The sequence below is a fragment of the Dipodomys ordii genome, unplaced genomic scaffold (genome assembly GCF_000151885.1).
Source record: "Dipodomys ordii isolate 6190 unplaced genomic scaffold, Dord_2.0 Scaffold54, whole genome shotgun sequence".
Classification (NCBI taxonomy): domain Eukaryota; kingdom Metazoa; phylum Chordata; class Mammalia; order Rodentia; family Heteromyidae; genus Dipodomys; species Dipodomys ordii.
The window spans coordinates 961,949-988,859 of NW_012267270.1; the positions used below are offsets into that span (position 1 = coordinate 961,949).

General features: G+C 54.1%; 1 protein-coding gene across 1 annotated transcript in view; it reads right to left on the reverse strand.

Annotated features, from left to right (window-relative positions):
* Positions 1-1,071: 1,071 nt before the first annotated feature.
* Positions 1,072-26,911, reverse strand: part of Cars (cysteinyl-tRNA synthetase) — a 39,240-nt gene continuing 13,400 nt past the window's right edge. The window contains exons 2-22 of the mRNA XM_013021223.1: positions 26,117-26,207; positions 25,163-25,251; positions 23,593-23,689; positions 22,541-22,639; positions 21,347-21,496; positions 19,637-19,777; positions 19,374-19,462; positions 17,513-17,634; positions 13,952-14,064; positions 13,347-13,475; positions 12,860-12,989; positions 12,654-12,757; positions 11,654-11,751; positions 11,309-11,498; positions 10,720-10,788; positions 7,363-7,444; positions 5,152-5,232; positions 3,812-3,879; positions 2,851-2,910; positions 2,205-2,288; positions 1,072-1,357 (exon numbers count right to left, since the gene is read on the reverse strand). Coding sequence (XP_012876677.1) covers positions 1,223-1,357; positions 2,205-2,288; positions 2,851-2,910; positions 3,812-3,879; positions 5,152-5,232; positions 7,363-7,444; positions 10,720-10,788; positions 11,309-11,498; positions 11,654-11,751; positions 12,654-12,757; positions 12,860-12,989; positions 13,347-13,475; positions 13,952-14,064; positions 17,513-17,634; positions 19,374-19,462; positions 19,637-19,777; positions 21,347-21,496; positions 22,541-22,639; positions 23,593-23,689; positions 25,163-25,251; positions 26,117-26,207 — 2,221 coding nt within the window. The 3' untranslated portion in view covers positions 1,072-1,222. The remainder of the gene's footprint in view (positions 1,358-2,204; positions 2,289-2,850; positions 2,911-3,811; positions 3,880-5,151; positions 5,233-7,362; positions 7,445-10,719; positions 10,789-11,308; positions 11,499-11,653; positions 11,752-12,653; positions 12,758-12,859; positions 12,990-13,346; positions 13,476-13,951; positions 14,065-17,512; positions 17,635-19,373; positions 19,463-19,636; positions 19,778-21,346; positions 21,497-22,540; positions 22,640-23,592; positions 23,690-25,162; positions 25,252-26,116; positions 26,208-26,911) is intronic.

Below are 26,911 nucleotides of genomic sequence, written 5' to 3' on the forward strand. Positions count from 1 at the left end.
GACATGGAGAGGGAGAGGGATAGAGAGAGAGAGTGTGTCCTGAGGCTTGAACTCAGGGTCTGGGCACTGTCCCTGACCTTCTTTGCTCAAGGCTGCTGCTCTACCACTTGAGCCACAGCTCTACTTCTGGCTTCTCGGTAATTAATTGCAGAAAAGTTTCACAATTTCCCACCAGGCTGGGTTCAAACTGAGATTCTCAGATCTCAGCCTCTTGAATAGCTAGGTTTATAGTGTGAGCCACCTGTGCCCTGATCTTACTGGTTTTTGGTTTGTTTTTTTTTTCATATAAAACATGGACAAGATTCTGAAACCAAACGTTAATGGCCAAACATTAACTGAATTCAGTCACTGCCTCCGGCCATGTGCTCCGGCGCTGCGTGAGGCCAGAGGGACGGGCAGGCTGTGCCAGCCCTGCCGTGTCTTGGCTGGGAGTCAGCAGCGTGGCACGGGGCATCTCACACTGACACAGGTGCCCTCATGGGGCTGCTTCACTGACGGTTCACAGCTGCTTCCGCCCTTCGTCCCCGTGGAGCTGGCCTGGCCTGGCCTCTGTGGGCCCACAGTGGGTTTCTGGCTCCTGCTCACACCTTCCTGTGCCGTGGGTGGCCAGGCCAGTTCTTAGGTGGTGCCAATCCTCAGCCTGGGGCAGCACCAGGCCAGGAGCAGGCGGTGAGCGCATGCCCCTCATGGCACGCCCGCTGTGAGACTCACCCCCACCTCACCCACCAGGCCTGAGGATCTGGGTCCGCCACCGCTGTTCACCGGGCCCCCGCCGCAGCACAGCAGCCCTGCCGCTACCCAGACCAGTTTCTAGGAAACCCCACAGCATGTGCCCATCAGAGCCGGGCAGACTGCACGGTCTTTGTCTGAGGCCGCCAAGCTGAGCCGGCCTTTGTTCTACTCAAATGCCTCCGATGCGCCCACACAGCAGAGATTAGGCGGGCCGCGGCCGGCTGAAGGGGCTCCATTGACCAGCGTGCTGACCTAGCGGCCCCAGGCTGGGCTCCCAAGTGCTGAGTGGGCAGGGTGTTGTGGAGAGGGCAGCACAAGCCTCGGGATTAGAGGATTTATTGTTGAGGTCTCAGATCCACCACGGACACGCACCTGCATGACCACAATTCTTAGAAAGGTCTGAGGACAACGAGCCGTGAGCGGAGCACAGGCCCCGCCGCCAGGCAGAGGCCCGTCAGTCCAGCAGCGCCAGTCCAGGCAGCCAGGGGCCTCACTGCAGGCTCCCATTCTGAACCATTTGCAGGTACTCTTTGTGGAGCTTCTCCTGGGTTTCCAGCAGCTTCTTCAGCTTCTTGGCCTGCCCCTTGCTCAGCTCCTTGCCTTCTACGTCATGTGTGGGCAGACCCTGCAACAACAGCACCAGTACCTCAGACCCCTCCGCCTGCCCTCCCCCCGTGGCCTCCATGCGCTGGTCCCCCATGTGGCCACGTCCCCACTTGTGGGTGGCTCATCACCACCCCTGCTCAGCAACCAGTGTCCTGATTTGGCAGCGGTGGCTCCAGTGGGGCGCTGATGGCTCCTGACTACAATCCTAGCTGCTCAGGAGGCTGAGATATGAGGATCGCAGTTCAAAGCCGGTCTAGGTAGGAAAGCCCATAAGACTCTCATCACCAATGAAAAAGGCTGTGGCTCCAGTGGTAGAGCACCAGCTGTGAGAGGAAAAAATCAGGGACAGCACCCAGGCCTTGAACTCCAGCCCTAGTACTGGCACATGCACACAGACACAAAAAGGGAAAGAGACAGCCAGACTGGGTGAGGGGCGCTGTGCACACCGGGGCTACCACTGCTCAGTTCTGAGGTGGCCAGCTGGAAGGCATGTGCAGACCAGCAATGGGGCCTAAAGGTCCCGAGGCACAGCCGTGGGGAGCAGGCAGAGCCGTGGGGAGCAGCCTGCAGAGCTCAGGGATCCCACTTTCTATCACCTTCACCTCAGCCAGGCCACGCCCCCCCAGTGTGTGGGGCTGGCGCTCAGCCCGTCGCAGGCAGAGGCAGCACTGGCTCAACCCTGTCCAGAAGAGCCAGCTGTCAGGAGGTACTCAGCACTCAGCACCCCGGGTGGGAGGCCTTGGATCTACACAGAAACTGTCCCTGTCGTCCTCACAATCTCAAACTAGAAAACCTGCTGGCCTACAACCGCCCTCCCCGCTCCCCCAGCCCGGCGAGCCTGGTGAGGCCGGCGGCAGAGCCCTTACGCTTTCATCGAACTTGGAGTATTTGTCGAGTTCAGACAGGAACAGCTCACTGGGTGGAATCTTCATCTTACTCAGCTTTGCCGCCTGGAACCCAAAACACAGCATCAGGACCTGGAGCCACCAGGGAGCCCCACACCATCACCCCCACACCCACTCCTGCCCTCAGCCCCCACCCTGCTCCGAAGGGCTCAGCTGGACTGGCAGCAAGCAATGGATGAGGACATGAAGGAGAGGACTACTCCCTGACACTCCCCAAGCCCAGTCTCCCCTTAGCCATGTCTCTGCTGGCTCAGGGCAGCCGGTGAAAAGGGTGGAGGGGGACACAGCAGATCTCCCTATGGGAGGGTCCTCAGGGTGCCTCACTAAGCTAGAGGGGGGCCCACCACACCACAAAGAAATAAGCAAACATGGGCTGGGAAGGTGGCTCAGTGGTAGAGTGCTTGCCTTGCATGCATGAGGCCCTGGGTTCGATTCCTCAGCACCACATAAGCAGAAAAATCTGGAAGTGGTGCTGTGGCTCAAGTGGTAGAACACTAGCCTTGAGCTGAAAAGCTGAGGGACAGCCCCAGGCCCAGAGTTCAGGCCCCATGACCAAAAAAAAAAAAAAAAAAAAGAAAGAAAGAAAGAAAGAAGCAAACGTGTGTACTTCTTGCTCCTGCTTTTTCCGGGCGGCCTCCTCCTTCTTCCTCCTCTTCTCCTCTTCAACCTGGGAGAGCAAGAAGCATGAAGCCAGCTCTCTGCAATGCTCACCAGTCTCCCTGAACGTTAGCTCTAGCAGTCCTCGCTCTGGGCTCTCAGAGGGCTGCTGGCCTGCCAGTGCTCCCAGCTGGTATCCACCTTCCCTCGTGCCGCTCTATAGCTCCCAGAGCGGCCCAGGAAGCGTGGGCACCTCCACTGCTGGCACCTGAGTCCCCAGGGTGCCCCATAGTTATGACTATGTGCACCCCCCTCCCCAGGTCTTGCTACTTCAAGTTCCAACCGGAACTTGCAATCTTCCTGCCTCAGCCTCCTGAGTGCTGGCATTACAGGTATGCACTACCATACCTGGCTCTAACAACACATATATTTGGCCTTGTTCATTTTCCTGGTACATACCCCAAGTCCTTAAATGGAGAGATCCTCCCTGAACACTAGGGTGGAGGCCCAGGCAAAGGAGTATGGAAGAGAGAGATGTATGGGGGAGTGATGGACAGAAGAAGAGGGACCACTGGAGGTGCCGGACCCCATGGTGCTCGGGCTGTTGCCAGGTGGCACCAGCAGTTTGCTAAGTGAATAGTTTTACTTCAGCTGGGGGAGGAGGTTTTACAAACAGGTCCCTCAGCTCCCTCATGAGACAACATATTCTCTGCCAGGCATGGTGATGAACACCTATAATCCCAGCACTCAGGATGTGGGGGCAAAGGGGCCTAACTTGGAGGACAGCTTGGGCTCCACAGCATTATCTTGTCTCAATAAACAAAGCAACACATCACACATTCTCCTTGTTTGGTTACCAAATTGCCAAACAGTTACCCACCTAGCCAACTTTTCCTTCTGACACAGAGACACAGACAAGGGCTGGGATTTTAACCAAGGCATCCCAATGGTGTTTCTGCAATGTTACTAACCCTTTTCTTTTCTTCCCTCTCTTTCAGTAAGGTGTCTCTGTCCACCAATTTCACCACCGTTGGCAGTCCTGAAAAGCAGTCCATCAGTGATGGGGCCTGGGCACCCATCCCACAGCCCCAGCCCAGCCCTCCGGGACACCACCCAAGGTTCCTAGGCACGCCACCCAGAAAGCTGGGGCCTGCCTTCTGGCTTGTGTAAGCCAAGCCAGTGTCACGTGCACACCACAGCAAGAACTAAAACTCAGGGTCAAGCCGGGTACCGGTGGCTGATGCCTGTAATCCTAGCTAATCAGGAGGCTTAGGTCTGAGGATCATAGTTTGAAGCCAATCCAGGTAGGAAAGTCCATGAGACTTATCACTAATTACCACCCAAAAGCTGGGAGTAGAGCTGTGGCTCAAGTGGTAGAGCACTAGCTTTGAGGGAAAAAGCTAAGAAACAGTGCCCAGACACACACACACACACACACACACACACACACATAGCTGTGGCTCAAGTAGTAGAGCACTAGCTTTGAGGGAAAATGCTAAGAAACAGTGCATGCGTGCGCACACGCGCGCACACACGCGCGCACACACACACACACACACACACACACACACACAGAGCTTAGGGTGAGGCAGAGCTTAGTAGCGAATAGTGGCTTCACAAACACAAGGCCCTAGGTTCCATCTCCAGCAGGCAGAAAAGCTAAACCAAAACCAAACCCTGTTACAGACAACAGTGAAATATTCCCATTGTGTTGTGCAGTAGGAAGCCCTGCCTGTTAGAAGTCACAGAATTCAACATATTAGCTAAGGATTTACAAATAAACCACTGAAGTCAGGAGTGGTGGTACATGCCTGTAATTGTAGCTACTTGGGAGGTGGAGGCAGGAGGATTAGTTGGAGGCCAATGCCAGCCCAACAAAGATATCAAGAGGCTCTAACCCAACAAAACAGACCAGGGGAAAAAAAAAAAGAAGACAGGGAGACATGGCTTGAGCAGTAGAGCACTTGCCTAGCAAGTGTGAGGCCCTGGCTTCAGTTCCTAGCTCCAACGAGTCTGAAAGCAGGTGACAGTCACAGGACCAAGTCATGTCCCTAATTGAGCACAAAAGCAAAGGCAGCCAGAGGTTCGCAGAAAACTGGGCAGGGGACCCTGAGGCCCCAGGGCAGACAAGCAGGTCACCTGTAATGAGTGTAACCTCTAAGCCACCTTCTGCAATGCTGGGCTGGAGCCCTAGAGTGCGCAGACTCATGCGGTCCTATGTCCCCTTCCAGCGCCCCTCCCATCCCAGCTCTCACCCAGCTCCTGGGCGTGCCGTCAGTGTGAGCCATGGGCTCAGGCCCTCCTCACTCACCTTCGTGGTCTTCAAACCGCACCCCAAGCTCAGGCAGAACGTGGTCCCGCAGGGCATCGCTGAGCTGCAGAACCTCAGGGACTGTGGGCAAAGCAAAGGGTTAGACCTGCACCTTCTCCAGTGCTGGGGAAGGTGTCTGCCCCTCGGTTCTGTAGCTGGAAGTGGTGCGGTGGTTCAAGTGGTAGTTGCCAGCCTTGAATGAAAAGGCTCAGGGACAGCACCCAGGCCCTGAGTTTAAGCCCCAGCAGTAGCAGAAATAAAAAGAGTTTCAAATCCAGTCACACAGAGGCCATGCCCATTCCTACTCATTCATTACAGGTTGGGCCCAGGCCCCTCTCCATGGAGAAACTGAGGCAGCCGCAGAGCCCGTTCAGCTGTGACTCTCCTATACCGTTGTTTTCACTTTGACCCCAACTCTGAAGAACGCTGAGCTTAGGTTCTGTATGGGTCTGAGCATGTCTCCTGCCTCTTGCTCTGCTATCTGGGCCCCAGAATAGACTCAAAGCCGCCTTCCATTGCTCCTTGTATTCGTCCATCCCCTTTGAATTCCACTGGGCCAGGCAATTATGTATCTTGAGACTGCAACTTCTTCCCGGGATGCTCTGCCTGTTCTGGGCACTGCCTGCTGACCTGCTTGGGCCATGTTCTGCTGGACCCCACTACTAGCCCTGCACACCTGCATCTGCGTGGGTTCCAGGTACAACTTTCACCAGCCTCTTGGGGGGCAGCACTGCCCTGGCCCAGTGTCCCCATGCTCCCAGCAATGCCAACCACGTGTGAAGTCTGGAGGAAAGCAGCCGGCCTGGGCCTAGCACCCCGTGCCCAGTGGGCCTTAGGGCAGAGGTGCTCGGAGCAAGAGGCCACAGAACTGCCTCAAGCTGCTTGCTGCCATGTCTGGCAAGTTTTTAAGAACTGGGCAAAATCAGGAAAGGTAGCCAGGTGCCAGTCAGGGATGCCTGTAATCTCAACTGCTCAGGAGGCTGAGATCTGAGGATCATGGTTTGAAGCCAGCCAGGGTGGGCAGAAAAGACCATGAGAGGGGCTGGGAAGGTGGCTCAGTGGTAGAGAGCTTGCCTTGCAATGCATGAGGCCCTGGGTTCAATTCCTCAGCACCACATAAGCAAAAACAAAAAATCCGGAAGTGGTGCTGTGGCTCAAGTGGTAGAGCGCCAGCCTTGAGCTGAAGAGCTGAGGGACAGCGCCCAGGCCCAGAGTTCAGGCCCCACAACCAGACCCCCCCAAAAAAAAAAGACCATGAGACTCTTATCTCCAATTAACCAGCAAAAAGGCAGAAGTAAAGTCATGATTCAAATAGTACAGCACCTGCCTTGAGGGAAAAAGCTAAGGGACAGCAGCCACACCAAGTTCAAGGCCCAGGAAGGAACAATACAAAACAAGTACATGAAAGATATAGATCTGGCATTTTCCAGATCCTAAACCCCATACACCTCAAAATGCCAACAGGTGGAGGGGTGGCTAAGTGAGGCCCCCGGAAGTGCTGGGTTTCCACCTGCCTGCCAACAGGCCCAGCCCCCACTCGCCTTTGTCAATCTAACCTCTCACCCTGAGCACTTCTGGCTGAGCACTTCTGTGGTCACCTGAACTGGCTGGTGGGATACAGAGGTTCATCCAAGAAGGCTCTCAAAAACAGCCTGAGGGCTGGGAAGGTGGCTCAGTGGTAGAGAGTTTGCCTTGCGTGCATGAGGCCCTAGGTTCGATTCCTCAGCACCACATAAGCAGAAAAGGCCGGAAGTGGTGCTGTGGCTCAAGTGGTAGAGTGATAGCCTTGAGCTGAAGAGCTGAGGGACGGCGGCCAGGCCGAGTTCAGGCCCCACAATTGGCCAAAAAAAAAAAACAGCCTGAAACATGCTGAGCACCACTGGCTCATTCCTGTAATCCTAGCTATTCAGGAGGCTTAGATCTGAGATCGTGGTTCAATGCCAGTCTAGACAGGAAAGTCCATGAGATTTATCTCCAATTCCACCAGAAAACCCGAAGTGGCACTGTGGCTCAAAGTGGTAGAGTGCTAGCCTTGAGCAAAAGAGCTCAGGGATAGCACCTAGGCCCTGAGTTCAAGCCCCCTGACCAATAATATAAGCAAACAAAACCCAGCCTGAAATGTGTGTGCCACCTGAGCAGGGTGATGGGCGGAGCATGGCACCAACCAGTCCAGCTATACTCTACTCTGCTCCCAGAACAATAGAACCTCACCTTTTTTCTCCCGGGCAATCTTTCGCACACCTTCTCTGAATTCCGACAAGACCTGCAGGTAGGGCATGACTGTGGACTCGAGCTGCAGAAAGAATGGGTTTGGGTCACAAGAGCAGACACTGTATTTATAACTGAACACCTAACTGTCCAGCAGGCCATCAGAGGGCAGGGGCAGTACCCCAGAGTTGGTGGCCTTGCTCCTGACCCACAGTGCACACAAGGTATGCAAGTGACCTGTACTGGTACTCATTCTGCCCGCTGCTGGTGTGATACACATCTCTCAAGCTAATCCTCAGCTCTCAGCCTCTTGAGGAGCTTGGATTTCAGATGTGAGCCACCAGCACAGGTCTGTAGGTTCTTTTTGCAGAATGCATGGTATATTCATGTACCTTTAACAGAGAATGACCCGCTGTGTTGGGGAGAGTCAGTTCTTCCCCTGAGCACAACTTGAGGAGGGACACAGGAAAAGCACCATGGAGGAAGGGGACACCTCCACGCCAGCCAGATCAGCCTGGCTCACCCTGAGATCCATGGGGTGACAGGGCCACAGCCAGTCCACCCTCACATCCTCCTGCAGAACTTCAGACTTGGAAGTCAGCCCAGGGGCTTCACACCCGGCGAGCAGTGGGACGCAGGCTGCTCAGCCCTGGTGCCTAGCAGGCTCATCATGCAGGCACACCGCTGGCTGCTCATTTCCACTGAGTCAACTTCAAAGGGCTCATGGATACAGGACTGTTGATGGTTATGTCCTTTACTCAAGTTCAGAAGCAGTTGTCTTTAAAATAGGTGTATTTTGGTTGGGGTTTTTGATGAAACCATTACCTTAGTATTGTTTGGTCTGTGAGACTCATCTCTAATTAACCACCGAAAGCCAAAAGAAGAGGGGTGTTCAGGTGGTAAAAGGCTAAGTTCAAACCCCCAGTACCAGTGCATGTGTGTGCGTATGTACACACCACACAACAGCAACATGTTCTGCACTAGTGGCTCATGCCTGTAACCTTACGTGGAAGGCTAAGATATGAGGATCCTGGTTCAAAGCCAGCCTGTGCAGGAAAGTCTGTGAGACTCTTTCTTCAATTAATCAACAACAACAACAAAAAGCCAAAAGTGAAGCTATGGTAGAGTGCTAGCAAAGAAGCTGAGAGAGAGAAAGACAGAGACAGAGACAGAGAGACAGAGAGAAAATGCTGAGTTCAAGCCCCAAAACAGGCAAAAATAAAATAAAATAGCAATATCTTTTCAAAAGCAAAGGTGGCTCTAGAAAACACAACAGCCAGCTGGGCACCGGTGGCTCACACCTGTCATCCTAGCTACTCAGGAGGCTGAGATCTAAGGATCCAGGTTCAAAGCCAGCCCAGGCAGGAAAGTCCGTGAGACTCTTATCTCCAATAAAAACCACCAGAAAACTGGAAGTGGCTCTGTGGCTCAAGCGGTAGAGCGCTTGCCTTAAGCTGAAGAGCGCAGAGACAGCGTCCAAGCCCAGAGTTCAAGCCCCACAACCGACGAAGGAAAGGAAGGAAGGAAGGAAGGAAGGAAGGAAGGAAGGAAGGAAGGAAAAGAAAAAAAGAAAACACAACAGCAGCTCTGACACTGCCAAGGCTTGGGCAGGGCCTTGACAGGGCTGCCCCTACCAGGGCGATTCTTGAGGGTGCATCTGTCCTCTCAACCCCACCCTCCCCCACAGGGGTTCCTCACTCTGCTCATGGTGAGAGGCAGCCTTCAAGGTGTTGTTGCCTTTTTATGTTGTACTGACTGAGCTCTTGTTTCTATTACAACAGCAGCTGTTACACTTAAATATTTATATCCCCTTTCTACCAAGCTGTTGAGCATTCTCCTGGGAAGGAGGGGGAGAGACACAAGTCTCAGAGGAGCAGTCTTAGTCGTCATCCTCCTCCTCTTCCTCCTCCTTGTAGAGGAACACAGCTGACATGTGTGCAGCAGTCACAACACAAGCGATGCAAGGGAGACCAACTGAAGACAAGCAGGCCTGTTCTGGGTGGGTTTCCAACCTCTATGCAGACGGCTCTTCACCATGGTTGCCTCCCGTCTTCCAGCTCAGGGGGGTTGGGGGGGGGGCCTCAGGCTGTGTGGTGGACACTGGGTCCGTGTCAAAGCCGAGCGTGGTCTGACATCTTTTTTTTTTTTTTTTTAATCGGTTGTGGGGTTTGAACTCTGGGCCTGGGTGCTGTCCTTGAGCTCTTCAGCTCAAGGTGAGGGTTCTACCACTTGAGCCATGGCACTTCCGGTTTTCTGGTAGTTCATTGGAGATGAGAGTCTTATGGACTTTGCTGCCCAGGCTGGCTTTGAACTGTGATTCTCAAATCTCAGCCTCCTGAGTAGCTAGGATTACAGGTGTGAGCCACCAGCACTGGCTTGACATCATTTTTTCTTGTTGTTGCATTGTTTTTTGTGTGTCAGGGCTTGAACTCACAGCCTCACACACTCACTTGGCGTTTTCACTCAAGGCTAGTGCTCTACCATTTGAGCCACACCTCTACATTCTAAAGAGTCTCACAAGCTTTTCTGCCTATGCTGGCTTTGAACCCTGGCCCTCAGATCTCAGCCTCCTGAGTAGCTAGGGTTACAGGCGTGAGCCACCAATGCTAGGCTGGGCATTGGTTTCTGCCCAGCCTTGTGGGCAGAGGCCAACAGTGGAGAGCCCTCCTCAGCAGTGTGGGCTTACAGCCTGTGGCAAAACACCGAGTGGACACTGTTAGTGTCCGCTCACATCCAGGCTGGCCGCTTGGCCACACACCTGGTGGGGAGGGGGAGCAAGTTACATCTGCCCCGAAACCACTCAGCGGGGTTTTCCTTGTCATTCGATACAGCACTTGCACAGCACTTGCGGCGTATTAGGAACTATAAACATCTGCAGCGGGCTTAAAGCGCACCGGAGGATGTGTGTGGGCTCTGGGTGTGAGTTCTGTGGACTCTGGTGTGCTAAGGGAGGCAGGGACAGCTGGGCCTGTGCCAGAACCCACAAGTGAGGTCTCCTGATGCTGCTTGGCTGGGGGGCAACTGCCCCATCCAGAGCCCAGACCTGGCTTAGAGCAGCCGGGCAGGGTGACAAGGTGCCCCTGGGCCATGGCCCGAGGACGGCCTTCCAGTCCCTTCTCTGCCTACACTCTCAGTCACAGAGGAGACTCGACCCGGCTCAGCCTAGAAGGCGGTGAGGACGGAACCTCATCCAGGCTGTGTCCAAAGTGTCGGCAGAGGAAGGTGAGACTCCGGAGGGCTTCGACAGTGGGAGGGGTAGGGGCTCTAAGACATGCACACTGGGTGGGGCCGGAGGGCAGCTGCAGCAAACCCCAGGTCCAGCATGGAGGGGACCCTTGGGCCCCGGACTGTTCTACTCACATTTACACGGGTGCCAGACTCGCCCACAGGGAAGCCCAAGGAGCTTTCCTCTTCTATAGCCCCAAAGATCTAAGGAAAGAACCAGACAGACTTAACAGGTACAGCATCGCCCACGGCCTACAGCCAACCCAGTGCTCTGCTGTCTGTGGGGGCAGGGGCAGCCCCTCCAGGGAGGTCTCCAGGACTGACTACTGAAGGGACAGAAAGGGCAGAGCCCTGGACCCATCCCACGTGACCTCATCCATCTGGGGTGAGTCGGAGCTTGGCTGCAGCTCTGGCACTTTTCCAGCCTGAGGCCATTGGTAGCCAGCACCGAGGCAGAGGGCAGGGCGGGCAGGCAGCCGGGGGTCCAGCTGGCCTGGCAGCACTGCCTCCTGACACGGTGGTGCAGCCAAAGTCAAGGCCTTGCCACCGGCTTGGCTCTGCAAACTCCAAGATGGGAGCAGAGAGAAACTAAGGGCCGAGCAATGCCTCTGGCCCAACACCTACACTCTAATCCAGTCCACAGGAAAGGGCGGGGGGGGGGGGGGGGGGGGGGTTTGGGGGGAGTGGAGCTAAGACTGGTGCCCATGTCTGGGGGCCTGCTCACCTTGAGCATGTGGGTGAGGTACAGGGCGATGTTCCCCAGCAGAGCCCGGTTGGGCCTCCTCCGGGCCGCCTTGCGGGCCGCCATGTACAGGTTGCACTGACTGACCAAGGCGCGCATCTCTTCCAGCACGGTGCGAGTGTCCACATTGTCACAGAGGGCCTCATGGACGGCTGTCTTTTTGTCGTAGAAGCTGAGCCAGGAGGAGGAGGGGACAGGAGCGGTCAGAGATGACTCCACAGTGTCCCCAGTGACAGGCCCACAGCTCCCTGCCCCCAGGACGCCTTGGCCCACACATGCTCTCACGTCACGTGCACATGGCAGACCCAGCACTAGGCTGCCCCTCACATCTTATTCAGCTCCGCTTCCTCCTCTTCCCACTTTTCAAACTGGCCAGTGATATCAACAGGAGCGCGAAGCACATCTTTCACATTTAGGAAAAACTCCTGGAGTCAGAAAAAAATCACTCATGAGCATCTAGGCAACTTTCCCATCTAGAAGTTTCTGACATTTTCCTAATGAAATTTGTATGTGTGTACAAGTACTAGGGCTTGAACTCGGGGCCTGGGTGCTATCCTTTAGCTTTTTCACTCAGGGCTGGCACCCTACCACTTGAGCCACAGCCCTACTTCTAGCTTTTTGGTGGTGAACTGGAGATTAAGAGTCTCGCAGACTTTTCTGCCCAGGCTGGCTTTCAACTGTGATTGTTAATCTCAGGCTCCTGAGTAGCTGGGGTTACAGGCATGAGCCACTAGCACTGGCTCTCCAGATTTTACTTTTTTCTTTTTCTTTTCATCAGTTATGGTGCTTAAAGTCAGCTCCTGGGCGCTGTGCCTGAGCGCTGTCCCTGAGCTTTTTTGCTCAAAGCTAGTGTTCTATCGCGTTAAGTCACAGTGTCACTGCTGGTTTTCTGGTAGGTAATTGGAGATAAGGAGTCTTGGGGACTTTCCTGACTGGGCTAGCTTCAAATTGCAATCTTCAGATCTCAGCCTCCTGAGTAGCTAAAATTACAGATATAAGCCATCGATGCCCAGCTTCAGATTTTTCTTTTGACAAGACTTGACAAATCACAACAAAGGCACACAATATAACCTTTCTGTTGTTGGGGCAGAAGTGTTGGAGCCCAAAAGGCACTCATTGGTAGTAATCCCAGGTCAGAATGACACGCTACCACATGTGAACTCAGTCTCCATCAACTCTGCAAACTCCTGGATGTTTCAAGAAGTGGCTGAATTCACTAGCCCCCCACCACCCCCGGCCCTGACAGGATTCTACATGTCCCTGGGCCTCAGTCAGAAGAACAGAGCGACCACAGAACCCACAGTCTTGGCAGGAGCTGGGAACTTACGTTCAGGAACTTCTCATACTGGAGCGCAGACTCCATGGTATTGCTCGAATAATCTAGTGTGTCTTTCCACGAGTGCATGAGGAACGCCAGCCGCAACTGTCGTGCTGGGAGTGAACACACAGGGTGACACTTATTCCCTGAGCAGCCTCCGCTCCCCCGACCTGTGGTCACGCGCACGCAGGTATCTCGGGAGAAGGCCAGCTTACCCGAGTGCTTCTTCAAGGCGTCTTTAATGGTGATGAAGTTTTTTAGTGACTTTGACATCTTGCAGCCTGCAATCGTCAAGTGGCCAGTATGTAGGAAATACCTGACCCAGCAGTCGTTTTCAAAGTAGGCCTACGTGCAAAGAGACAGGAAAGGCTCGGCCACATGGCCTGGGGCCTTGCCTGCCGAGGGTGCTGGACACCGGATGCCGTCGCCTGGCCTGTGTCATCTCACACCATCCACGTGGTAGATGCCACCTCCCCTATGGACCACGCTGGGTTACCTGCCGTCAGGTAACACAACGGGTTTGAACCTGAGCCTGTGAGTCAAGGTTAGGCTATCACATGGAAATCAGACCAGAGGCCTAGGGCCCCAACTCCCACACACCTTGAGGCTACTAAGAGAGGCTTCAAAGAGGGCCTTGCCAACAGCCCAGCAGGAAGGACACCGCGCACTCTCCGCCTAGCAGGACGCGGCTGCTCTACCTACCTCTGACTGGGCCAGCTCGTTGTCGTGGTGGGGGAAGCGGAGGTCGAACCCTCCTCCATGAATGTCCATCGAGGCGCCCAGGAGCGTGCCGGCCATGGCTGAGCACTCGATGTGCCATCCCGGACGGCCCTGCAGAGAGAAGGGGCCGTGTTGGCTGGCCACCCCCCTCCCTGACCCAGGACTGCCCCCGACGCTCACTGGCGTGGGCTCATGGAGAAAGCTGAAGACTGGTGTAAGCCACAGCTTGGCTGTGTGGGCATCATCCCAGAGCTCCAGCACCCACCAGAGACAGATGGCTCCACCTTCCCGCAGGTCTCATCTTCCAGACAGGGCCATGTGGCCTGGGGGCTAGGAACACCCAAAGGAACAGCATACCATCGAGAGGCCTCCCAAGTGGTCAAATCTAACTATGCCCCTCCCCCCAACTTACAGACAGGAAAAAAGGGTCCCAGGAAGTGGCTCAGCGGGAGGCGGAGCGCATCCCAGGCCGGGAAGCCCCGTGCTGGCCCAGCAGCTGCCCCTCACACACAGAGCTGCCTCTGGGGGGCAGGCCTACCTATGCCAGCTTCCTGTTCTACCACCTTTCCCCAGTAATGCCCCCTCACCTGTCCCCAGGGGCATGGCCAGGACGGCTCCCCGGGCTTGGAGGCCTTCCACAGGGCAAAGTCGTTGGGAGAGCGCTTCTCGCCCAGGCGGTCTGCAGAGATGCTCAGGTCTCCTGGGGACGGGGAGGGAGGGAGGTGGGGTCAGTCAGCAGCCGGCAGGCACCCACAGGAATGCCCGGCACTTCACTTCAAGGCCATCGGGGTACCCGGCTGATCCTTGTCGCTAGGTTACTAATCTGGCTCAGACAGTCTCAAGTTGGCTGTGACCAGCATGGTGTCTTGATTTAGGACATGCCAGGGTGTGGGCAGACCCTGGGCTTGGCCACATGCCTCTCACCCTGCTTCCCTAGGCTGCAGCCGTGGCCCCTGATGCTTCCAGAAACAGGCCACGTTTGTTCTGCACCAAAGCCACAAGGCATGGCACCCAGTGATGCGGAGCATGGCTTGGTGGACCCTGGCTCCAGTGGGGCCTGCATGGCTGTCTGCCTTGGGCCCTGGGAGACGTGCGGGCCACTTCCTGAGGGGTGGAAGCAAGGGGGTGACCCTGTCCCTCGAGTCACAACAGGTGTGAGAAGAGGTGAGAGGCTGAACACAGTGGGGGGGAAAGCCCCGGAACCCCGCTGCAGGCATGGGGCCAAGTGAGCCTTGCAGCAGGGGTGGGGCCAGGGGGCTGCCATGAGGCGCACAGGATGCAGGGTAGTTAGAGTCTCAGAGACAGCACCTTGGCACAGACAGACCCATGGACCGCAGCTATGGACCCTAAGGACCTGCAAGTCAGCCCCACTCCACAGGGGAGCAGGGAGTCAGGTGGGCAGCTACAGCCAAGGCTTCGTCCTAGAGCCTCTAGCCTGGACCCCAAGGGTGGGGCTGGCTCTCAGGTCCTCCCCAGGAGCTGCTCACTAGGCCTAGGGCAAATCCTGGGACGGAGACAAGCTTCAGGCAAGGAGAGATGGCAAGAAGGGAATCTGCACAGGGAGGAAACGCTGGAGGGTGGCAGAGTGACAAACTTTCAGCCCAGAACAGACTACCGTGAACATTCTGATATGAGGGTTTGCAAGTGAATGACAATCCCTTCAAATACAAATCAGACACCCAGGAGAGACTCTACCTGGTTCTCTCTCTCCCTGATCCCTACCCCCCCCCCCACCGCCAGCTACCTACCAGTGAGACCCCAAGCACAGCACAGCGTAGCTCCAGGGCTCCTCTTTTAGCCCCCTGTCACTCCACAGAAAACATATGCCTAGGCTTTTGAATTATGAACATGGTGACCCCTGAATATCTGCATTTGATGATTATTTTCCTTTCGCAGTTTTAACTCAGGGCCTTGCACATGGTGAGCAAGCGCTCTACCGCATGAGCCACACCCCCGACTCTCTTTGCTTTCATTTTCTAAGTTTCACAGTTTTGCAGGGGCCAGCCTGGACTCATGATCCTCCTACCACCTCCTATCCATGCTTCCTCCCAAGTAGCTGGAATGACAAGTGTATTCTACTATGCCAGGCCTTTTGGTTGAGATAGGGTCTCATTAACTTTTTTTGTGTGAAAATACAGTACAGAGGGGTTACAATTACATGGGCAAGGTAATGAGTACATTTCTTATTAAGCATTGTTACCTCCTCCTTTGTTTCCCCTTCCCATCCCTTCCCATTCTCCCCGGCACCTCCCCTCGCCCCCCCCCAAAGTTGTAAAGTTCATTTTTCGACATAACATCTTGTACATCTCATTGTTGCAATGGGTCCACCTGTATCCCTATTTAAACAAGTTGTCATTAACTTTTTTTTGTTTTATTACTATTAGTGAGTGTGTTGTACAGAGGGGCTACCATAAGGCAGATGTATACGTTTTTTGGACAATGTCCTTTATTTTCCTCTGCTTCCCTTCCTAACTTAAAAAAAAAATATTTCCTTTACTGTTACAAAGGTGATATGCAATTACACGAATCTGGTAATAAGTACATTGTACATTTCCTTCCTTCCTTCATTTCATCGATTGTAGGGCTTGAACTCTAGGCCTGGGCACTGTCCTGACTCAGCTCTTCAGCTCAAGGCTAGTGCTCTACCACTTGAGCCACAGCGCAACTTCTGACTTTTTCTGCTTATGTGATGCTGAAGAATTGAACCCAGGGCCTCATGCGTGAGGCAGGCACTCTACCACTAAGCCACCTTCCCAGCCCCCATTTCCTTTCATACAGTGTCTTCCCTTCCTTCACTCTCTCCCAGTCCCTCCCTCCTGTCTTCATTCTTTTTGTTCAGTTTGGCCTCAAACTATAATCCTCCTGATTTCTACCTGCTGAGTAGCTAGGGTTACAGGTATGAACCACGTTTCGCAGTGTACTCTGGGAACCGCAGCAGAACACGGTACCCTACCCACTTACAGTTCTGTGTGTTGTAAGTGTGCTGGGCCGTCCCAGCCCTCTTCCACATTCCATCTCGGGATACTTTCAGTAACCTGCTGCTCCAAATCTGTCGTGTCTTGGACACCCACATGGGGACTTTGGGGCATAAAGGAAGCTTATCTTCCTGGTGACTTTCTTTCTCCTTTTCTACCTGAGTAAATCTGCACGGGTCAAGAGCTGTCTGTTCTCTCTTCCAGGTCTCTACTGCTGACACTCGCGGTGGGAAGCAGGACCAAGCCATGCAGCCACGGGGCCTCTTGTCCTCCACTTCCCCTCACAGACCTTCCTGGGACATGCAGCTCTGCCCAGTGCGGGGGGATGTGGACCTCGTCGAGGGCTGTCCCCTTCCCTGTGTGCCTCTAGCACATCTCAGCCTATTTTATCTGTTTTCAAGTTCACCTGGATGTCCCCAAGGGCCGCTCTGTGCCCTTCAACCCAAACAACACACACAGGCAGATGCCACCAGCTCCAAGTGGTTTGACACTGCTCTCAGAGGCCTGTGATGGAGGTCTCCCTTTAAGGAGACTTGGCAGACAGAAAAATACCAAGTGCCAGGTGGAACACAGAGGTAAGCCAAGCCCAAGAAACAGGACGGATGGGGTGAGAGGATGGCGGGCTCTGCCCACCTTTCCTGGGCTGCGCGGGTGTCCACAATGGGCCTGCAGCACCATCCACTGAGGACTTCAATTGCTGTCACGCGTGCACGTGCGTGCAGTGTCTGCCCTTCCAGCCACAGTTCTGCTTTACTCATCTTTGTGGAGAACCAGCTAGCTTTTAGCTTTTTATTTTTCCTATCTCAGAGGCCTGCATTTATCTTGTTTTCAGTGTAAGTGCCGGGCTGGAATTCTAGGCCAGGGTGTTGTCGCCTTCGCTTTTGTTATTCAAGGCGCTGCTTTTCGGTTTTTTTCTTTACTGAACAGTTTCAGTTTTGTCTACCAAGTTGGCTTTGAACCACAATCCTCACAGCTCAGCCTTCTGAGCAGCTAAGATTACAGGCGTGAACCACTGGCACCCAGTTCTCCATGGTTCTATATGGAAAATGCCTAGGTACTCTTCAGTGAACCCCAGAGCTAGGCAGGGACACCCCGTGACCACGGTTCAGGTGGGGTGCAGGGCAACAGCCCAAAGCTGAGCAAGCAAGCAAGCCTGCTCCCTTCCAGTCTTACCTTCCCCTTCCTGAAGAGCTCTCTGGTCCCCAACAGCTTCAGGCACCAGCTTTCCGTAGGAGTGTTTCTCACTGGATGCAAACTTAACCGTGTCAAAGTAGACAGACCCATTTGAGACATACCTGAGAAACAAGGGGATGAGAATTGAACATGCAGACTCTCCACATCACAGTGAGAGTCACAGGCTGCGGGGGGGGGAGGGACTAGAACTGAGTAGAACTGAGGACTGCTGCACCTTGACCTTCCCGCACCCCAGGCGGCTGTTCAGGGCATCGTACGCTGCACGGGGACAAGGCCATCAGCTTGGAGGCCGCCTCCTCACTGTCTTAGCAGGTGCCATACAGACCCTGCCTGCCTTCTGTGGGCTGGTGAGGACCAAGGCCTGTGTGGCTTGTCTTCTGCTGAGTGTGCACCCCACCTCCAGTGGCCCTGCCATGGCTACGACTGCCTTCCCCACCCTGGGTCTGGCCCTGCCTCTGCCCGTCAGGCAGGCCGCTGTGTCCGGCTGCCCAGGGGGAGGATGGTGCTGCTGCAGGCTGACCTCGTCCAATCTGTGCAGCTCACCCAGCACCAGCGCAGGGCTCCCCAGGGGCTCACAGGGTGGCCCTGCTGGCAGAGGAGGTGCCAAGTGCTTTCCAGATGCCTGGTTTCAGCTGCGCCTTCATCTCTGGGTCCTTAAGACACCAGTTGTAAAGATGCTAGGGATGTTTCCTGCAGCTGGACAGCTGCACAGGAGCCAGGGTGCAGTAATCTGTGCACTAAAACCACAGCCAAGCAACAGGGTGCATGCTGGGGTGTGCGGAGGATGAGTAGGTGCGTGTATACCTACGAGTGCTGAGGCTTGAACTCAGGGCCTGAACATTGTTCCTTGCTTTTTTTGCTCAAGGCTGGAACTCTATCACTTGAGCCACAGCTCTACTTCCAGCTTTTGGGTGGTTAATGGGAGTTAAGTCTTATTTATCTGCCAGGCTGGCTTCAGACCGGGATCCTCAGCTCTCAGATTCCTGAGTAGCAGGGATCGCAGGCATGAGCTCAGTGTGGTGCCCAGCAGGATGCATACACATAGTGTGAGTGGGGTGCCGTCTCCTCAGGCCGTGCAGTGTGCATGTTCAGCATCATGCTGCTCTGGCCTAGATTCTGAGCAGGCTCGGCCGGATCTTCCCTGTGGTACCAAGGTGTGCTGTCTACAAGGCTGGTCAGCCAGACACGGGCTCCTTAGCCCAGCTGGGGCATAGCTGGGCTAAGGAGATAAGAGCGGGATATGGCCAGGAAGCCCTTCTCCCTGGTGCTTCCTGCCTCCAGCAACATGATGGCTTTTCTTGGTTAAGCAGCTATGGCAATGAAAAAACAACTATTGGAGATGAAAAACCTAAGGGCTTTTTTTTTTTTTTTTTTTACTGTATCTAGTTAGCTATCTACCTAACTACCTCCCTACCTGTTTAGTGCTGGTCCTAGGGTTTAAACTCAGGGCCTGGGTAATGTCCCTGAGCTTTTTGTTATTGTTATTATTATTATTATTTGCTCCAAGGTTCTACTTCTGGCTTTGGGGAGTTGGGGAAAAAAGTCTCTTGGAGTTGTCTGTCCAACTGGCTGGCTTTGAACCATGGTCCTCAAATGTCAGCTTCCTGAGTAGTAAGATTACATGTGTGTGCCACCTGCTTCCAACAAAGCCATTCCCCCACACTTTATAATCCCCAGTTTGTTCATAGGACTAGAAGCCAGTGCAGAACACTGAGCCTGAGATGCTGCGAGCCCAGCCTGCAGGAAGCCCGGAGCGTGAGCTCTGCCTTCTGGACCTGGACTTGGAGTTGGGGAGCTGTGTTCCCCCAACACACCGGAAGGCTATGAGGCCTTTGCTTACCCATAACCATTGTCCACAATCCTCTGGACAAAGTTCACAATTTCTGGCACGTACTCACTGACTCGGGTCAGGACGTCAGGAGGGAGAACCTGTGGGTGGCAGGGTGACAGGTGACAGGGGTCAAGTTCAAGGATCACTTAGCTGCTTGATTGAGCTGGCAAACGAGTATGTTGGGGCACACATTCTTCTGGTTTTACCCAACAGGAATCTGGGGACTGGGTCCCTCACTGCTAAATAAGGACAAGACAATGAGAGGCACTTACATTCAGGGCCTCCATGTCTTTGTGGAACTCCCCTTCCCAGAACTTGGGCAGCTTGGAGAAAATAGAATTGTCAGTCACGGAACTGCCGCCTGCAGAGTCCAACCAGTCTGAAAGCAAATCCTTTGCCTCTTCCAGCAACACCTAGAGAACGAGAAAGAGGATGCCACACATGGAGTAGGTTTCACCAAGATGGCTAGTGCTCAAGAGACCTGCCCTGAATCCAAACATCTCACATGACCCATGGAGACATCACTTCCCACCATCGGGTGAATGTCCCAACTGCATTCACCTCAGATGGGAGGCTGGCCTTGCTTTCTTCCTGTTGGCTTGATTTTGTTTCTATGCTAGTACTGAGACTTGAACTCAGGGCTATGGCCCTCTCCTTTAGCTTTTTTGTTACTCAAGAGGCTGAGATCTGAGGATCCCAGTTCAAAGATAGCCAGGGCAGAAAAGTCCATGGGTCTCTTATCTTCAATTAACCAGCATTAAAAAAAAAAAAAAGCTGGAAGTAGAGCTGTGGCTCAAGTGTGGTAGAGTACCAGTCGAGCAAAAAAGCTAAAGGACAGTGTCCAAGCCCAGAGTCAATCCCCAGGACTGGCATAAAACAGACAAACACAAAGAGAGTTCAAGCACTCAGCGTGAACACCATGCCCAAGGACCTGTCCCCACAAAGCTCAGACACAGGCATAACCAAGCAATCTGCTGTGTGGGAACAGAAGACCAAAAACCCAAAAGAAAAGGCCAACAAGGGGCTGGGAAGGTGGCTCAGTGGTAGAGCGCTTGCCTTGCATGCATGAGGCCCTGGGTTCGATTCCTCAGCACCACATAAGCAAAAAGAAAAAAAAGCTGGAAGTGGCACTGTGGCTCAAGTGGTAGAGTGCTAGCCTTGAGCTGAAGAGCTGAGGGACAGCGCCCAGGCCCAGAGTTAAGGCCCCATGACCGGACCCCCCAAAAAAAAACAACCCCAAAAAAAGAAAAGGCCAGCAAATGGTAGAGCAGCAGGTGAGGCCAGGGGACAGAGTGAGCTAGGGGACAGCTGGGCGGGCAGAGATGAGGGATGTCTGGATAATGTATCTAATTCCTGCAGTGCAGGGCTGGCAAGATGGCTCAGTGGGTAGAGCGCTTGCCTTGCATGCATGAGGCCCTGGGTTCCATTCCTCAGCACCACATAAGCAAAAAGAAAAAAGCCGGAAGTGACGTTGTGGCTCAAATGGTAGAGCGCTAGCCTTGAGCTGAAGAGCTGAGGGACAGCGCCCAGGCCCAGAGTTCAGGCCCCACGATGGGACCCCCCCAAAAAAACCCAAAAACTAATTCCTGCAGTGCTTCCTGTGCTTCCCTTCTGTGGAGTTTGTGGGTGACCAGCAGGGGGCGGCGGCAGGATGAACAGAGGCCCTCCTGTGTATTCAAGGTGCAGGGGCACAAAGCAGGGCACACCTTTTGTCAGAAAGAGACCTTTCTCCAACAGACTGATGCTCCGCGCTCCACCGCCCCAGGTACCCAGGGCTGCTCTACACTGAGCCCTGACTGAGAGGGCCCGTGGAGGCCATTCTGCTGCCTTCCAGGCAGATGCAGGATGGACAGGATTCACAAGGACCCTGAGTCCCTCTCCAGTGGCACCAGGAAGCTGACCACAGGCCCAGGGCATCAAACACTGAGTGAAGATGGACTAGTGTGCAGTGTTCCGGCTGCATGTGTGAGCGGGGAGCTCACCTCCGTGCGGCGGTCCACTTCCTCTCCGGCCAGGCTGGAGTGCACCGCTTGCTCGAGTGGCTCTGCGGCCAGTGTAGCGGCCTGCAGAGTGCGCTCCAGCATCTGCCTCTTGTCAGGATCGGTGGTTTCGCTTAGCTTTACTGAGAACGGCTGTAAGGGAGGATATGAAAGCGGTTACACACCGCGCAGGCTCTGGGCTGCCCCAGCTGACCAAAGGCAGAACAGATGTGTTCCCACCGCCCAAGGGTACGATGCCCGAGCTGCTCCTAGCAGCTGGCAGTGGTCACCAGACCCCCGTCTCCCTGTCTGGGAACCCTGACACTTCCCTCCCCGCCTGAGGCCAGGTAGGGCACTTCCTGCTCAGTGGCTTGGCTTTCCTCAAACCAAATGGACATGAGAGTACTTCTGGACTGTTCTCAGAATGAATGAAGGTGTATACTTGGTGAGTGTCAAGTGCCAAGGCAAGCGTGCTGTAAATCCAAGCCTCTCTCCTTCCAGAGATGAAATGCCACAAACATGCCAGTAATTATTACTGTAATCACTAAGGGTAACTGCTATTATTAAAGAGGACAAGGACTGTGTCTAGTCATACTGTTTTCTGATAATAACCCTTACTTTAAGTGAAAATACTAGATTCTTTAACTTCTGAAAACTCCTGGGATGGTGAAGGTAGCTCCTGTGTTGTGTTTGGGAATAGGTGCAGGCGGGTGTGGGGGCAGGAAACCTGCACAGACGCACAGAGGCGGCTTCAAGAACAAGCGGCACTAGTGGCATCAGGACAGATTGGAATTTCCAGAAGTGTCAGGAATGCCACCTGCCCCACACCCTGTCCCTGTATATCTGCCCTGATGACTTTCTCACAGGCCAGGGCCAGAGCCATACCAGCTGAGACTACAACAGCCCTGACACAGACAGCTCAATCCTACTTGGTAAATATCCATCAACAGAAGCATCACTCTGGGGAGGCCAGAAGAAAAGGAGGCTGGGAGAGAGGAAGGCGGGGAGAGAGGCAGGGGAGAGAGGGAGGAAGGAAGAGAAGGATACAGGGAGAGAGGGAAGCTGGGGAGAGAGGAAGAAAGGGAGAGAAGGGAAAGAGTGAGGCCAGGGAGACAAGGAAGAAGAGAGATAGGGAGGAAGGGTGAGGAGGAGGCTGAGAGAGCGGAGGTCACGCATCCAGGGCGGCCTGCAGCCCACCTTCATGGCGCTGTGAACATCCTCCAGCAGCTGGGCGGCCTCAGGCTTCTGCTCCCGATAGCGCTCGAACAAGTGGTTCTGCCGGGCCCTCTTGATGATCTGTGGAGGCAGAGACACACTGCTGGGAGCCACGTCCTCCCCATCCCCCAGCACTCCCCGGCTTGGCTCAGAGGTGGGCAGGGCAGTCTGAGTCAACTGAGGGTCCCACACTGTCACCAAGGAACCCATGCTGCCTGCTGCCTGCCACCTGCCAAGAGGGACTGAGTTCTGGACACCTGGTGCTAAGGAACAGGCTCCAGAGGCAACATGAAGCCAGCCGTCCTCCATAGAGCGCCGGAGCACCGCCCCTCTCCCACCCGGCTCCGGAGTGTGCAGGCTCCGGAGCGCTATCCCCGTGTGCATGACGCGCACAAACTAGGAACAGCAGAACTCAGACACCTTGGACAAGGCAGGCATAGTGAAGCCAGCTCAGGCCATTTTATTTAACTACTCACAAAGCCTATCTCTTATCATGCTATCTCTTCCACTTACATCTATTATTATTATTATTATTATTATTACTTTGGTCGGTCATTGGGCTTGAACTCAAGGCCTGGGCACTGTCCCTGAGCTCTTTGCTCAAGATTAGCATTCTACCACTTTGAGCCACAGCACCCCTTTAGCTAATTAGAGATAAGAGTCTCATGGACTTTCTTGCCTGGGCTGGCTTTGAACTGATATCCTCAGATCTCAGCCTCCTGAGTAGCTAGGATTACAGGTGTAAGCCACCGGCATCTGGCTTATTATGGTTTTTGTCTAATTTTAATTTGTGTGTGGTTCCAGTCCTGGAGCTTGAACTAAGGGCCTTGGCACTGTCCTTTAGCTTTTTCACTCAAGGCTGGTGCTCTACCACTTGAGCCACTTCCACCTTTTTGGCTGTTAATTGTAGGTAAGTGTCTCATGGACTTTTCTGCCCAGGCTGACTATGAACTGTGATCCTCACAGGGGTGCTTACAGGTGTGAGCCACCAGTGCCAGGCTTGTACTTAAACATTAGCGTGGGGCTCCCCTTACCTTATCATCAATGTCCGTGATGTTCATGCAGTAAAAGACGTCATAATGGAAGTAGTCCTTCAACACTCTTCTCAAGATGTCGAAAGAGATGTAGGACCTACGGCAGAATGAAATACACATTGCCAGTTGCACGCCTGCTCACAAATAGCACCCCAAACCAGGAAGCGCCCACAAGCAGAAAACGCCTCACCATGAAACTTGGCTGCATGCACAAAATTGTCAAAAATATTACCTAAAACTGTCTTCATGCTATGTGTATCAAGAATTGAGAAGACAAATGAATTGTGTGCTTAGACTTGACTCACACCCCAAGACATCTTATTAGGTAAGTGCAAATACTCCAAATTGAAAAAAATGTGCAGCACATCTACCCCAACCATATCTGGTCAGGAAAGCTCTTTTTTAAAAACATTTTATTATCTAGGAGATGTCAGAGGGGTTACAGTTACATAAGAAAGGTAGTGATTCCATTTCTGTCTAACTTGTTACCCCTGCCCTTACTGTCTGTGAGTTTTTTCATTCAAAGCTAGTACTCTACCACCTGAGCCACAGTTCCGTTTCTACTACTTTTGTTTTCTTTCTTTTCTTGTTTTTTTGTTCTGAGACCAGGACTTTACTCATTGGCTGGCCTTCTACCTACTGAGCAGTGCCTCCAATCCCCATTTCCAGTATTTTGTGCATTACTTGGAGATAAAAAGTCTCACGGAGCCGGGCGCCAGTGGCTCACGCCTGTAATCCTAGCTACTCAGGAGGCTGAGATCTGAGGATCGTGGTTCAAAACCAACCCAGGCAGGAACATCCGTGAGACTCTTATCTCTAATAAACCACTAGAAAACCAGAAGTAGCGCTGTGGCTCAAGCGGTAGAGCGCTTGTCTTGAGCTGAAGAACACAGGGACAGTGCCCAGGCCCAGAGTTCAAGCCCCACGACTTAAAAAAAAAAGTCTCACAGACTTTCCTACCCAGGCTGGCTTCAAACCATGATCCTCAGATCCCAGCCTCCCAAGTAGCTAGGATTACAGGCATGAGCCACCAGCATTCAGCTTGAGTAAAGGGATTCTACAGTCCGTTCTAAAGGCTATCTAGCCGGGCGCTGGTGGCTTACGCCTGTAATCCTAGCTACTCAGGAGGCTGAGATTTGAGGATCGCGGTTCAAAGCCAGCCCGGGCAGGAGAGACCGTGAGACTCCTATCTCCAATAAACCACCAGAAAACCGGAAGTGGCGCTGTAGCTCAAGTGGTAGAGCGCTCGCCTTGAGCTGAAGAGCTGAGGGACAGCGCCCAAGCCCAGAGTTCAAGCCCCACGACCGACAAAAAAAAAAAAAATAAATAAAGGCTATCTACTCTCGGCAAGCCACACCCATGAGTGTGAGGTGGGTGTGAGTAACCTGGACTTGGGTCTGAGCATCACAGAAACTCTGCACACCCTGCGTGGCAGGTGAGGACTCCAGCTGGAAGGAAAGGAAAAGCCTAACGTCCGTGGGGACAGCAGGTGGGGGCAACGGTGGAGTATAGGCTATGACCACAGGACTCTGAGCATCTTCCCACAGCAAGCGTGTGGCACCAGACCCACCTGGCGTGTCCCATGTGTGATGCGTCATACACGGTCGGCCCACAGCAGTACCACGTCACCTTTTTCCCAGCTTGAGGTATAAACACGTCCTTGTTAGAAATGAAATGGAGTCACAAGAAACTCAAGCAACCACACAGGGCACCAGGAGGAGCATGGACATCACATGGCTCGTTTTCATGCACAGAGTTTTTGTGTGCGTGTGCGTGTGTGTAGGTGCTGTGACTTGGACTAGAGCCTCGGTGCTGGCCGGTAGCCTTTCTCACTCAAAGCTGGCACTCTACCACTACCACTTCACTTTTGGCTTTTTGCTGGTGAACCTGAGGTAAGAGTTTCACATTTCTTTCCTGCCCGTGTGTGTGTGTATGTGTGTGTGTGTGTGTGTTTTTGCTGGTGAACCTGAGGTAAGAGTTTCACATTTCTTTCCTGCCCGTGTGTGTGTATGTGTGTGTGTGTGTGTGTGTGTTTTTATTTTTTTGCTCCAGGCTAGTGTTCTACCACTCGAGCCACAGCTCCATTTACAGATTTTTGGTAATTAATTGGAGATAAGAGCCTTACAGACTTTTCTTCCTGGGCTGACTTTCAACCCCAATCCTCAGATCTCAGCCGCCCGAGTAGCTAGAATTACAGGTGTGCATCACCAGAACCCAGCATTCTGAAGCCTGCTGGCAGCTCTGGCCTTGGCTGACCTGCTTGGCTTGCCACAGTGCCTGCTGCAACCACACATGCTCTTGAAAGCCTGCCAGTGCTTGCTTGGCACGGTGGAGAATGACCTCAAGCAAGACGCCAGCCAAGGCGCCAGCTGCCACCCAGAGGTGTCACGGGCACAGCTCTGTTTCCAGGCTGCAGGGGCCACAGTGTGTGAAATAACCAAAGGATCCTGAACCCGACTGAGGGACTGAAGCCCACAGGGGAAACAGAAGACGGGTGACTCTGTGAGGACACCGCGCACCGTACCTTGTTCCGGGTGAGGCTGTTGTACAGGCGAAGCTTGCACCGCTCAGTCCCAGCCGGAGGGGCCCAATGGGGCTGCATGCGCCGGCCTCTACCTGGAAGCAGAAGAGCGGCTGTCACTCAGTGCTCAGAAACCTGTGCAGGTCACCATCGCCTTGCAAGACCTGGTTTTCCCAGTGAAACTGTGCTTTTCGATGAAGCCACATTAAGCAGTGAGTCTCTCTTGCTTTTGTTCACACGCTCAGGGCAGGCACCATGTTCCAAGGAGCTGAACTGCCGGCATCACCAGAGATGCCCATGAGCCGCCCATGCACGGCCCAATGCCCCACAGTGCGCGCTCTGCTTGCCACATACACTGCCCAGCTCCACGCACACACCATGCCTGGAGCCGCGTGTCCGGCTCCATGCACACACTGCCCAGAGCCATGTTGTATGGCCTGGCATAACAACTGCGGCCCAGCCCTGCTCCTGCCATCCACCGTGGCCACCCCTCCCCAGGAGCCCCCTGGCAAGGGGCAGTCCATGGGGGCTCTGTGGGACACAGGCCCCTTCTAACATCTAGAGGCACCAGAGCCAGGGGTGACAGTGTAAGCAGCCAGGACAGGCTAGTGAGAATGGCCTCTGGCCGCTCCTCATCTCTGTCCCCAGCAGCAGGTGGCAGCTGGCATCGCAGCTGCAGCTGAGCACACTGACTTCTGGATACCACTGTGCCCCTGGCCCCAGGCCCCACTGGCCCAGGCAAGCCCTACAGCCCCTGCTCTCTTGCCTGCTCCTGCCACCACACTGCTCAGCCCTCAC